Here is a 15,188-nt window from a genome sequence, read left to right as displayed (position 1 = left end):
TCTGTTTAGCCTGGAAACTGAATCAAGTGACAGAGTGATGTCATTCAAGCTAACCCAGCAGTAATATTTGATATTGATTTAAGAACTCTGAGACACTGTGCATTTTGTATTTTGGCTTTGACCTGGAAACATCCACTCATCATCATATCTGCACTTCACTGTAACTGATATTCAGGGCATAGTATCTCTCTTGGATATAGATAGGAATATAGTAAAGATTAGTTTAGATGTTTTCTGTATTTATTTTAGACTGTCCTGCAATGTTGTTTTAAAATATTTCCTGTGATTTTGAACTCTGAAGATACTGTGTTGATTGACTGAGTATTGTCTTGTTCTTTTATTATTTATTATTAAATATATTTAAACCTATCTTTGTGGCTGATATTTGTGAGACATATTTAACTTCAGATTACTTGCATATGTATTTGGTGACACAATGTACAGGCCACTCCTAAACAGCCTTGCTCTTGGTCAAAACTACCATTTGGATTAACAGTAACATTACACAGTAGGATTGGATATCCTTTGTAAGGACCCTTTAGTAGCTGATAAGACGAGGTTGGTGGCAGTGAAAACTACCTTATAGTCTAGGCAGAAGGGGGCATAGCTAGTAAACCTGTCCCAGCCTTCCCCAGGTGTGTGTCTGTGCTTGTATAGAAACCAAAGCTCAAAGTGTGTGTTTGTCAACTACTTGAGCAGGGGCACAAAGCACTGGTTGGCCAGAGAGGGTGCTGAAGGTCTTGGCTTGGCCCCTCAGCTGAGATCTTAGCTCTATAGCTATGCTAGTGGGGAGTCTTATTGGGGATCTGGAGAAAGAGGGAGAAACCAGCCCCAGACTGACTGTGATCTCTATGTGCTCTTAAGGGAAACTGTACTTTACTATGTGTATACTTGTCATCCTCCCATTGTGTATGCCCCTCACTGTTGCCAGTGGTGAGGATTGAGGCTCGTTGATTACTGGGGCAGTGCACAGGCATCACAGAAGTAATTAGCACAGTTATATATTTCAGATTCTCTCTTGTACCCTCTCCCCCAGGGCCTTCTCTTTCCAGCCCTGATGCTGGATTTTGAGGAAAGTGAAAGAAAACAGGGTTATGGACCGTGTTTCAGTTTGTTGCATTTGCATGAAATCACTGTGTGTTCAAGTGTCCCTGGGCTCTAATTTTGGCTTGCATTTTCTGTCAGATATAATCTGTCAAAATGTTTTATGGACATCAGCTACTGTCTGAATTTCAAGATTTCATATCGATCAGAAAATGCTTGCTAACGGAAAAATAATATGATAATTTATCTACATTACAAGGTATATTTTCTTCCTGTAGTATGACAGTGTTTTACTGATTTTCATGCATTTAAATAACTGAAGGAAATAGAGTGACCTACCTGTGGGTGTGGCTCAAACAGGGGTGTTTCATGAGTATGGTGTGGGTGAGGCTTAAAGGGTGCCGGACCACTACTTTGCCTAGGGCGCCTTTTCAGCTAAAGCTGGCCTAAGGATGCCTAGATTCATCAGGTTACTAGGAGAAAGTGTAGGGAACTGACCTTCAGATATGCCTTGATAGCAGCTTAGTATTTAAGCACTGCAGCTGTTATGCAAGTACTGTGGTTATTCTTCTTTATAAGTACTAAAGCTGTTTTTGTTAGTGCTATTAGCAGTTTGTGCGACTACAACTGCAAGAGGTTCTGAGCAAGTGCTGGGTTTAGAGTTCTGATCTGAGTGTTCAGAGATGAACGCTAACAAGATCTAAGGGAAAATTTGAAGAGAAGATTTTAAGGTACCGGTAATATTTAACCCTAGCTTAGTCATGCTGCATGACCCCCAAACCCGTGCAAACACGGGTTTTTAAGTCAGAAAGTTGAAAGGGATAGAAGCAGCCCAAAATGGCCAATAAAAACCAGTTCTTGAGCTGGAAACCACTCCTCTTAGTGATAGATAGGTTGCTCAGAGCTTGCCACTCCCACTGATAAGCAGAAAGATTTACCTCTAGCTCTGCAAGGTCTGGACAACTCAGAACACCAAATACAGTCCTGAAATCAGCAAATCTGAGATCTGGACTATTCTAGTTTGAGAAAATGCAGGAAACGAGCAAGTAGATAGGATTTTTTTTGTTAGAAAAACAGAAATGCAAGGCTAGCACACTTGAGTGTGAAGCCTGGATCAGTAAATTCAGTTGTAGTATACATTTTAAAATAAAACGCATTGGACCAAATACTATCAAAAAAACAGTCTGCAGAAATACTACAACTTAACTCTCAATGAAGAAGATACCAATTTAAAAAAAACACAAGTATCGATACACTGACCATTTGTTTCAGCAAGATAAAACATGCTTTCTGCAGCTGCTCTTGAACTATACCTGCGTTTCTGCTTGGGGGATGACTGGGGTGTGCTGCTTGGTGTGGATTGTGCAGATGACGATCTTTCATCTTTGCCAGCCTCTCCACTCTGCATTTTCAGTTTCTGTAAAAATGAATAGAAAAATGCAAATCTGAAATGAAAAAAACTTTTTGCCCCCATACTTCTAGATGAAACAGTTGTTCTAGTTGGAGTCATTCCTTTCACAATTGACACTGCTGTCTGAAATGGAACCAAAAAAAGTACAGTTGTGTACACGTACCATAAATGTAGATGTTGAGTGTATTCACTGTTGCAGTCATTACATTTGGGTTATCTGCTTGCAGGTTAGGCCTCAGTCGGCCTGATTATCAAAGTCTTGGGTCCTGCGTTGGTTGCTGTCTCATCTTCCATGACGTCAGGTAGCAAGCAGATAACCCAATTGTAATGATTGCAACAGTGAAACATGAAGAACATCATCTGAAATGTTAGAAAATCCCACCTGAGGTCTCAAACAATTAAGAGAAATTTTAGCTCCGTATTCATACACACATTCCCAAAACTGTGCTAAATAAATTTACTTACTGCACTAGCATTAAACAGCACTTCCACTCAGATCCAGTCAGTAATTTTTTATTTTTATTTTTAACTAAACGAGTTCTAAAAAAAATTGTATGTATGGGAAAATTCTACTACTCAACATATTCTTTGTTCTGGCCTCAAGTTATGGCAGTCACTTCCGAAGAATCTAGTAGAGCTTACTGACTACTCAGTTTTCAGAATTCAGTTCAAGCACTTCTTGAAGAAACAGTTGGAATGTAGCTGTTCAGCTAAACGGCATGTTATATAACACACTCCATAGTGGAGGACCCCACGATTTTCTCACCATTTTTCTACTTATTTGTACACTTAACTGTGTTCACATCTTGCTGGTTTACTTTACTGTTTAGACATATCTTTGATCATCATCTCCTCAAACCACAAGGTGCTCCTAATTTTATAGAGGATACCCAATTTACTCTACATATTCAAGCCTAGCCCAACTCCCCATTCTTCCACCATCTTTCCTCCTCCTCCAGCTGTGCCACTATCTTCTCCAAATGTTCTGTTATTCTACATTTCTTTTTATAAATATGTACATATAGACTATTTCTACTTTATTTACTGATTAAATATTTCACGTTAACCTCTAAGTTAACTGTAGGAATATTTCTCATACATTACCCTTATGTAAATGCATACTTTTTGCTATGTATGTAACTTGGGATGGGCTTGCAACTGGTCATCTGTGATTAGTGAAGTACCCTGGTAAACAAATACATACATCAAAGTAGTACTGTAAAGAAACTACCATAAGTCCAGATGGGTAGGCAGGTGTGATAAAAGTAGCTTAGTGACTCATTATAATAGTATAAAATTACGGAGTACTATAGCCGTGGTGGTGCAGCGGTAGCGTTGCCTCACAGCAAGTGGTTCTCCCATTCGATTCTTGGCTGGAGTGCCTTCTGTGTGGAGTCTGCATGCCCTCCCCGCAGTCGAGTTGCGTTCGAAAGACATGAGTAGAATGGGCGAATGGGAGTGTCTTCGTTGAAGGTTGGGCATTCAGCTGGCACCAGCATAAAAAAAAAAAACAAAACAAAAAAGAAAATCTACTGCCAATCATTAGCAGACTGGAGTTCCGCTGGGGCGACCCCTAACCAGGAAAAACCTTCAACAGTTGTAACTAATTCAGATCTGTAGCAAGTTGCAGACTATCATGGCATGTAGTGGGAATAAGGCAGGAACCAGTCCTGGTTGGGATGCTAGACCATCGCAAAATGCAGTCAAATACACACACACACACACACACACACACAGGGTCAGCATTTCAAATTCACATACTGCATCCTTTTTGTGATGTGGAAGGAAACAGGAGCCCCTTGCAAAAACTCATGAGGATAAAGTGGAGAACAAACTACTTGTGAAGCAGCGGTGTGAACTAGTGCACCACAGTACTGCCCTACATTATATTAATTCTGCTTTACTAACAACCCAAAACATTCCAGAACTGAAAATGGCAACAGTCATTCAAGCAGGCTGTGCATTCATCATTGATGCCATTCCCAGAACTATACAGGACCAATATACCATCACCAACACTATAGTAGAGCATGAGGTACTTACTGTCTGTTCCAGTTTTGGCTTCAGGTCAGTGTCTATAAATCCCATAACTGCAATGATTTTTTTAATTAAGTAATAAACAGATGTACTGAAGCAGTTACAGACAAGTACAACACTCAAGTAATCGGTTAGGCTTGCTCACGGTGATTTATCCTAATGTCTGGCTATGTATTTGTTGGAGAGCTTTAAAAGTGACTTCTATGCTTCATACAACTAATTAACCAATCAGTAAACCAAAAAAAAAAAATACAAACTAAACAGATTTAAAAGTACAAACATTTTAACAAAGGGTATCAGATAAATCTGTCTATAACAAAATATTAACATACAGATAAATGCTTGTTTAGGAATACAAATCAACTACTCTAAGTAATGAGCAAAATGGGCCATAACTTGACATTCTCTGTCCAACACTTACACTCTTTTGTGACACTATATTTCATACCACGAAGATCAAATTTTATCAAATTCTCCTCAATTTACTTCATAAAACGAGAAATGTCTTAACGTGTACAATTTTCCTTTCTTTAGCTGGATCAAAGAAGAACAATGGAAGTAAAAAGGGTTTAGATGTGCAAGATTTATTGCTCTTGATGAATGGGGTAAGTCAGACTGGGCTGTTGTAGTCTTTCAGTTGTGGCCTGTGAGAAGTTCGTTACAAAATAGGCAGTTTTATACAGTAGAGAACAATGTAAAGCTTAAAGTTACAATGTAGACACATTAGTTGGAATCAGCTATATTAGAGAAAATCAGCACTTGGTAAACACATGACAAACTGACATATACAGTGAGGTATAATATATCACACATTGCAGTTTTACATTAAGTGTAGCATAAATAAGAGGGAGAAGGCATTTGAGATACAAGTAGAAAGTAGACAGGAAGTGATGTCTACAAAGTAAATGAGTATTGGGTACTTGCGTATTATCACAACCACATGTGGAGGAAGAGAAACGGCTGTTTTCCAAGCCGTAGTTGTGCCGACAAATTGACAAATGTTCTGAAAAACACTAAACATATATATAAATAGTGACAAGACTGTCAGAAACATGGAGGGACAGAAAACATTGCTTTTAATGTACACAAGTGGTCCAAAACTATGCCAAAATCAGTGGAGGTACACAGTATATTTCAGAACCGTTAAGTACTACTGCATTACAAATAAGACAGGAGTGCTGCCACCAGCTTTTCCCAGAATGGCCAAAATTTGTGTGCCCTATCTTATTTTGTTAGTGTGGGTGCTATTCTCTGCATAAAATGTGTGGTTTCCTGCCACAAGGCAGGATTGTTGAAAAGCTTCACTGTCGGTAACACTTGGGAGTTTTTCTTTTCCGAAATGACAACTTACGACTCCACCATAATGACGCTGACAGCTGTAAACTCCCTAAGCTTCTCACTTTTTCACATAGCCACAAATGTACTCCTACCTTTGACATGTCAAAAGCGGCACTTCTTTATGGAAATCCTACATGTTGCACGACAAGCTCCAACTAGTTTATCGGCAGGAGTACGGCTTTCCAAAACAGCCGTTTCTTCTGTTGAAAAAGTGGTTGCGATAATACGCAAGTAAAGGTAGATCTGGTTGCGATAATACACAAGTACCAAATATTGTGTACAGCTGTTAGGTGATGCAGAGAAAAAGAAAGTTATAGTGAAGTTGAGGCAGATGCAGAAGGTAGAGAGTTAGGAGTTGGAATTTTGCTGGAGGGAAAAAAATGGTCGGGGTTGGCAGTACAGGCAGAGGGACAGAAGATGGAAGGAAACTTAACTGAGAATTTACTTTCTTGAGATATACAAGTAATGGAGGTATGCAATGGCTAAGGCTGTCTAGCCCAGGGAGGAGTAACAGCAAAGCCAAGGGTTTTTAAATTGTTTTAGCAAGTCTTTGAATCTATATAGGTTGGTTTGTTGTCCGATGGTGGCATGGACAGAATTGCAGACTTTTGAGACATAACTGTGAAGTGTAGGGACTGTGCAGGGTGTAAGGTTCCATTACAGCTCGGATTGCAGGACAGTGTCAAGGTTTGTAGATATGAACAGTTGCTAACTGGGTGACAGTGTGTGGAAGTTCTAGCCAGCCTGCTTTGCGGCAGGCAGAGGTAAGATTAAGGAGATTGTTGGTAGTAAATTTAGCCATCTTGTTACAGCATTGTCCAAAGTTATTTAGTAGAGATAACTGAAGGTTGGTGTAGATGGAGGCAGTGTATAGTACTGAAGGTAGGAGATATGCAGGGGCTTTATTTTTTTGTTTGTACTTATTAGGTTGCTGTTGTAACATGTTCATTTCAACTTTATACCCCTTACAGCATTCTGTTTGCTTAAACAGCCAAACACAAAAGCTGGAATTCAGAAAGATTAAATTTACTCGTATGCAAAATAAAGCAGTGGGAAGTGGGAGCAGGTCAGAGATATACAGAGTGACTGTGCTACTTGGGAAAATAGCACAGTTAGCATTATATGCAAATGAAGATATGACATTCTTCTGAGTGACATTATGGAAATGAGACCAAGAGCCAATGCAAATGAAGGTAAACAATGGTGGCATGCTTCAGAAACAAACGGTACAATGAAACATTTCACACAGTACGTTTACACACCATCACTTCTCCGTGAACAATGAGAAAGATCACGTTAAAGATGCTATACATCACATGGACAGTATTTGTTAGGGGTTGTTTTTATAGTCAGTGTCTGTGATTGTGTGTTGTCATCCAACATACTGCAGAGAGATCCAACTATGATTAGTCCACCATCATCTCCATGACATGGACACAGCTTTATTCCATTATGCTGGCAGAGAATAAATATGGAAACTTGTAGCCATGTAATGCCCTCACATGGAATCCCATGGGATATACGAAATACCAATCCCTGTGGACTATACAGCATATGTAACACTGACCATCTTTGATATGGGGACGTTTAAGCAGATATGCATAGGTGTGTGGGTGCTTCATACGCATCTGCCGAACTAATACTACACCGTTTCTTTGATGCCATGCTGCGCTTAGGCCCGCATGCACCTCCCACAAACCAGAGAAATGCCATTATGTGGTGTTCTATAACAGCCAATTTTCCTGAAGTTCTAGGGGCCACTAACTGCATTCACATCTCCACCAAGGGTACACCTCACCCACATGGACACTGGTATATCAAAATGAAGGTTTCCACTCCATGACCTACCAGGTGGTGTGCAGTGCAAAGGGTATTACAAACAATAGTTATAGCATAATATTTTGCAACTGGAGGACCAGACAGACTGTAGCCAGCAGCAGAGGAGCATCAAATAAGGAGTAGTACACAGCCGCCAGCAGCAGAGGAGTGTTAAATAATGAGTAGTACACAGAACTTGTTGCAGGGGATCCCCACATGAGACTGAGGTGTATGCAACATGCTGTGAAGCTTTTGGCTATGTTTGTGAAAATTGTCCAATCATGCCAGACCATACTCAAAACAAGTAGCTGGCAGTGAGGAAGTACCACTAATTGACCCCAAGGTACCTGCACAGTGGGTCATAACCACAGTAGAACCAGAGAAGCAGTGGGCAAGGGTACCCTTGCCCAACACACTACCTCACTCTTCTACTCCACCCCATCTCTCTCTCACTAGCCGGTGACATCCACCCCAATCCCAGACCCATCATCAATCTCACCAAACCCTCCACTCAACTCACAAACTAAGTCCATTCGCCTTACAACACACAAAGCCTAAAAACAAAATCCCTAACCTCCATGCCTGACTTTCCCTTAACCACCCCAACACTACCACAGTTTCTGAAACCTGGCCGAAAACCTATATAAAAGATAGCGAAATCCTACCACCAGGTTTCCAAATCATTTGCAATGACAGAGCCCACAAAAAAGGAGGTGGGGTAGCAATAATCTACCCCACCGCCCATACCATAACTCCCTACTCCAATAAAATACCAACCTTTGCCAACGCTGAAATTATAATAGGTTTACTAAAAATAAGCAACCACAAGTCCATATGTATCGCTGCCCTCTATATTCCCCCTGGTGATAATATCAAAACTCTTGAAAAAAACATCCTGTCTTGGTTCTCCTCCAATACAAAAAAATGAAACCTATATACTTGGTGATACCAACATCAACTAGAATACTATTAACTCTGAAGCCCAGTCCCACACAATCAACTTTTACAACTTCTCTCAATTAATACAATCTCCAACCAGACCAAATAAAGATGGTACCATCACTGACTGGTTCCTAACAACTCATCCAAACTTTATCACCAAAGCCGGAACCATTACCTGATCCTCTCAGCGATCACCTACCAGCCTTCATCGACAGTCTCCCATCTCCACTGCATAAACACCACCACTACATCCAAACCCGCAACCTTTCCTCTTTCAACCCTCCAACTTTCTCAGAATGCTTAAAGCATACTGACTGGTTCCCTCTAAAAACACTTCCTCTACATGATGCCATTTCCTACTTTAACTACTCATTCCTAACCCTTCTCAATCAGCAAGCCCCCCCCCCCCCCCAAACCAAACGCATCAAAACTAATCCCTGCACATGGTTATCAAAAGATACTAAACTAGCCTTGCACCAAAGGGACAAAAAATGGAAATATCAAAAACATAAAAACCCTAACACCCTCCTAAAGTATAAGCAACTACGAAACTCTGCAAAAACTAATAATTAAAGACTGCAAAGCCCACTATTCCAAACTCCAGTCCTTGCACTCAATAAATCCAAAAAAATTCTGGGACTCCATCTCATCCATGCTGCATCCTGGCAACAAAGAAAACCCCTGCCCAAACCCCAACCTCTCCAACCTTGAAACAGCCAGCCAGCCAGTTCAACTCATTCTTCAGACTGCATAGCTAAACTCCTTCCCATCCCCCTCCTGCCCCAACCACCACCCCAATCATCAACCTTCCTCCACATCCTTCTGCCTGAAGCCCATCCCCACAAGCACTATAAAAAGACTTCTCCTCAAACTCAAAACCTGTCGCAATGCACCCAACATCCTTCCACCCACCTTCCTCAAACAATCTGCAGACAGCATTGCCTATCCCATCTCTATTCTTATAAACAGATCCATACAAGAATTATGCATCACTTCTATCTGATGCCATGATTGCATCATCCCCTCCACAAAAGGTGGCAAAAATACTGATACCATAAACTTCAGGCCTATTGCCATCCTTTCCCCCCCTTTCTAAAATACTAAAGAAAACAATACAAACACAACTCATGGCACACCTAACACTAAACAATCTCCTCTCCCCTACCCAACATGGCTTCGGCCCTGGCCACAGCACCATGACTGCCCTTCTTTCCTTTCTTGAAACCATAAACCTCAAACGTGACTCAGGCAAGTTCGTATTCACACTATTCCTAGATCTGTCAAAGGCCTTTAACACCATCTCACACACCCTACTTATATCCCAACTCTCCACCTCTCTCCCACCACCATTGCCTGGTTTTCTAGCTACTTGTCCAACAGCCAACAAGCTTGTCCAATGGAAAACGTCAACCTCCCCCTTCCTTCCCACACCCACAGGTGTCCCCACAAGGTTCTGTTCTTGGCCCTCTTCTCTTCAACCTACTCATTAATAACTTTCACCGATCTATCCCAGACTCATCTATCACCTAATATGCAGATGACTCAACAATCATCTGCGCAGCCTCCCCCCCCCCCCAAGCTCCTAGCAAAAAACAAACTAGCCTTCTCCAAAATAGAAACCTGGATGCAGCCTAACCATTTGGCACCAAATGCAAATAAAACCAAACTAATATTTTTCCCCCTACCAAAAACTCCATTGACAAATCCACATTCACCATACAGAGCCAAAACAACACCCTCCTTGAAACTGTTCCCAACACCAAGCTTCTTGGCATCATTATTGATGAAGAACTAAAATTTGACACCCACATCCACTCCACAATCAAGAAAATCTACCAAAAGTTAGGTCTCCTCTACAGGCACAATCGCTTCCTAAGCCCCTCTACCCATCAAACTCTTGCATCCACCTTCTTACTCCCCTCCCTTATGTATGGTGCCCCTCTTTTCACCAATCTCCATCTTGGCCTTTGGTCCAAACTGGAATCCTGCTACCACAAGATCTCCAAATTTGCAACCAATTCAAAAAACTCATCCCACCACTGCCACTCCTTTCTCACCCTCAACTGGCTTGAACTACCCAACTACCTCAGTTACTTACAACTCACCATTGCCCACAAGCTCGTCTTTAAACCTGCCAACTGCCCAGCTCTCGCTACTTCTTTAAAACCTTACATTCCCAACCGCTCACTCAGACCCAAATAACAAAATCTCCTTCAGGTCCACAAACCTGCATGACCTCCGGGCCATCTACTGTTGTCCCACTCCTTAGCTAAATAGGGTAAAACTCTCCCCACACACCTATGCAACCTATCTAAACATACAAATTTAAAATCTCAGCTACTCTCATCTTTCTTCCAAATGGGAATGCCCTTGCCACGCTCCAACCTAAGCCCCTCCCCCCTTGTTCCACCTTGCACTGACTCATCCAACTACCTCTACTATTACTTCACCCTACTCAAAACAATCCCTCCCCTACTACCTCTATTACTTCACCCCACCTAAAACAATCCCTCCCCTACTAACAACTAATTTTCTCTCGAATATCTATTGTACTATACTCTCCAATCTCAAATATACTATTACCCTCTCCATGCATAATATTTTCCTAACCTACTAATGGCTAGTAGCTGTATAATTTTGAAATGTAAAACCTACAATTGAGTTTATAACAAAAATATTCACTTTATGTAAATGTTGAAATTTCTGTATTTAATTATGTCTTCATTTTTTTTAACATTGTGACAAGCCAACTGCAAAGATCATGGAGCTCATCTGTAAATATTTAATTAGCTGTATGAATATGTCCTTTTGTAACATGTGAAATACAACTTTTAATTACTGTGGAGCTTTTCTCCCTGGGCCTTCACTGAAAACGGGCTCTTCTTGGCCCAGTGGACATCCCCGGTCATCAAACTTAAATAAATAAAAATAAATAAATGAGCCAGCAGGCACTCCATGGAGCTTACGACAGCTGCACACTACTGTTATGCAAGTTGGTGATGACAGTGCATCTTGTATTGGGATGCCAGACATGTCCAGTTCTTCCATACCCACTGGAGAGGCAAGGATAGGTTCTACCCAGTTGAGTCAGTGGATGTTGGTGATAAGAGGCCTTAAATAGTAACTATTGCTGATAGTGGCACTGTGCTGCTGGACTGCACCAGTAATAGACCACCAGTGTCGTGAGACTGAAGCTGCAGTGACATCAGGCACAGCCTATTCCACTGAGGTTGACCCCACAACCATTATATCTGTGAAGGTAGATAAACATCAGTGTGTACAACTAATGATATGTAACAATCCCATACCAAAGTGTGTCAAAAGCACCGCATGAAACATTATCGACAGAATGAAGGCAAAAACAGTACAACTGTGTAAGTAAACTTACATTAGTGGATGATCAAATGATCACTGCTGCAATAACCTTAGCTATATGGGTTATTATCCTGCCTAGGATATAACAGCCGGCCAGCTTCCAAAGCTTCAAGGCACCTTTCACATGCCCAGGTCAGTCAGCTTGAGCTGAGTCGACCAAAGACAGGTCTGGGCGCCTAACCCTCCACAGTTTTCATGGCAAAGGAAAGGAAGGCTGAGTTCTGAAAGGACAATCCTAAGAACAAAAATTAGTATTCACACCTTGGCACAATTAACACAACAAGAAACAAGGGGGATGGGGAAATGGCAAGGCAACTGCAGTAGTGATCATTTGAACATCTATTATGGTAAGTTTACTTGTACAGCTATACTATGCTCATCATACTAATCACTGTTGATCTCTGCTGCGGTAGCCTCGGCTACATGGGTAAATCATCGTAGTTTACTACATTTGGGAAATGGAAGGAAGGAGCAAGGTCCAGGAGTCCATGGAGAATGGTCCTAGCAAAGCCTGATTTAGACATGGAGAAGGACTCTAGCTTGTAATGCTTTGTAAATGTACAGAGGACCAAGTTAATGCTTCTAGCATAGTTCTAGAATACAACCCTTTTCAAGAAGCCATAGATGCCATCAAAGCCCTGGCAGAGTGGGCCTTGAACCTACCTGAAATAGTTTTGCTGTGGAGAGTATAAAAAGAAGTTATGTCTTACCATAATGTTCCATCTGTGTTGTTCATCTTCACCAATCCTTGATGGGGGGGGGGGTTGGTTCCGAACTCTCGGAACCGACTCGGCCGTTATTTTCCAGCTTACGCTCCCCAAACTCTTGAGCCTGGCTCTACCCATAATGCTCCTCAAAGATTACCTCAGATCGAGTTTGCCAGATGGCAGAATATAGCCAAAATTTTAGAATACCATACACATAGAGATATATACAAAGAAGACGAGGCCATCTATGGATTTGTGATGAGAAACTGGATCAGAATCAGGTGAGGCCTACTAAGAGATTTAGGATGGGGGATGGTATGCCAAGAATTGGTGAAGATTAACAACACAGATGGAATGTTGTAAGACAACTTCTTTATCTGATGTTGTTAATCTTCACCTAATCATTGATGGTGGGACAGAATCCCCAGCAACTTACGTACCTTAGGAGGTCTCACGGAAGAATATTCCGAAGCACCATACAGCTAAAGGATGCCCGACCTCTCGAGATTTGATCTAGTTTGTAATGTACAATGAAGGTATGGTGAGAGGACCAAGTAGCTGCTGCACAAATGTCGTCTAAAGAAGGTCTTGCATGAAAAACTGCTGATGTGGCAACAGCCCTCGTAGAATGAGCTTCAACTGTTTTGTGAAGTTGAAGTTCATGAGATTGATAGATGAAAGACATACAGCCTCTCAACCACTTAGCCAAGATAACTTTGGAGACTGCACAACCCATTTTTAAGGAAGAGAAAGCCACAAATAATTGGTCAGATTTATGGAATTCCTTAGTGTTGCAGAGATAAAAACGCAACTGTCTATGAACATCTAGCAAATGCAGATTGTATTCTTCTTTACTGGTAAAATTAGGGAAAAAGGGTGGTAAATGTATAGTCTGGTTGATATTGGATTCAGTAACCACTTCTGGAAGAAATGAGGAATTTGTTCTTAGTTGAACCCAGTCTTTATGAAAAATTAAATAGGGAGATTTGCATGATAGAGCCTGCAACTTAAACTCTTCTTGCACAGGTGATGGCTACTAGTCAAAAATTTTAATTGACAAGAATCAGCTGGTTCAAAGGGGCTTTGAGTTAACGCTTCTAGGACTGTTGTCAAATCCCATGGAGGAACCGGATCTTTACTCTTTGCTCAGGTAAAGTTTTCTAGTTGTAGGTTTGTGATGTGCAATAATAATACGTTGGACGGGTGATGACAGAGGGGCTTGCCTGGCAACCATGGGAATTGGAGAAACTACACCGTCAGTTTGAGGTGCTGTACGTTTGGGTGAACCATGCCTGCTAGGTGAGTTAGCAGGTCTGCAGCCAGGTCCAGAGTCCATGGTTTCTGTAGCAGATGAGGCAAAAGGAAGGGAAACCAGACCTGTCGAGTACAGAATGGGGTAATGAGGATTATGGTATTCTTTGTCCTTTTTGCTTTCTTCAGAAACTGAGAGATTAACGGAATTGGGGGAAAGGCATATAATAGACTGGGCGGCCAATTGTGTAGAACAGCGTCCCTGGGTGACTCCCCCGGTGGAGGGATTAGGGAAAAGTAACTTCTGCATTTGTTCAGGGGAGAAGCAAAGAGGTCACAGCAAGGTTGTCCCAATCGACGGAAAACCTCGTCTGTCACTACTGGATTCAGGGACTACTCGTATAGTCCTGCTCAATTTGTCTGCTATCGCATTTGAATTTCCCGGAATGTGCGTTGCTATGAGAAAACGGTTGGAAGAAAACACCCATTTCCACACTGAGTGCCTCTCAACATAGTGGATATGATTTGGTTCCCCATTGTTTGATGATGTACCAGACCACTGCCATGTTGTCTGTTTGAACTGCAACTATTCCTAGAGAAAGGGAATCTTGGAATGCTTGCAACACTAATAGCACTGCCGTCATCTCCATGTGCCTTGAACTCTCTTTCTCAGATAATGCCCCCCCCCCCCAATCTGTGGTCACTATGGCTTGGGGTTGACGTAGAGTGAAAGATCAGCCCAGGAGAATCTGATCTGAATGAAGTCACCATTTGAGGTCTTGTTTGCAGAGATTGGTTATTAAAATTTGATAAGACATTGGTTGATGAGTGAGAGACCACTGTGTTGCTAGTAACCACTGTAGTATTCGCATGCGAAATCTTGCTAGAGGAACCAGAGTGATTGTGGTAGCCACTGAATCCAAGGTTTGAAGAATTAATCTTGCTGGGACTCCGTCGTCTTGAATAATCTGTCTCACCAGAGCCCTGATGCTTAGTAGTCTTTCTGGAGGAAGAGAAGCTATTCCTGAGAGAGTGTTCAGTTGTGCCCCTATGAAATCCAGACGTTGTGTGGGTTGCAACTGGGATTTCTTGAGATTTACTGAAATACCTTGGGATGTGCAAACAGACATGGTATAGTCTTCTTGCCATTTCTAAGTGATGCCTGGTGGTAGAAGTGAGGAGCCAGTCAGTGAGATATTGGAATGCTCGAAAACCTTGCAGTCTGAGATGAGCTGCCATGCATTTGGTAAACACCCTGGGGGCTG

The 15,188-nt window shown here is 41.7% G+C and overlaps 1 protein-coding gene across 1 annotated transcript in view; it reads right to left on the bottom strand.

The window, feature by feature from the left end:
* Nucleotides 1-15,188, bottom strand: part of KIAA1191 (KIAA1191 ortholog) — a gene marked incomplete at its 5' end in the record, with an annotated part of 386,879 nt that overhangs the window by 181,968 nt on the left and 189,723 nt on the right. Inside the window, 1 exon segment of the mRNA XM_044069368.1 lies at nucleotides 2,358-2,461. Coding sequence (XP_043925303.1) covers nucleotides 2,358-2,461 — 104 coding nt within the window.

The sequence above is a fragment of the Protopterus annectens genome, chromosome 4.part0, assembly GCF_019279795.1.
Source record: "Protopterus annectens isolate FY-2018-M chromosome 4.part0, PAN1.0, whole genome shotgun sequence".
Taxonomy (NCBI): Eukaryota; Metazoa; Chordata; order Ceratodontiformes; family Protopteridae; genus Protopterus; species Protopterus annectens.
This window is presented reverse-complemented; position numbering and strand designations above follow the sequence as displayed.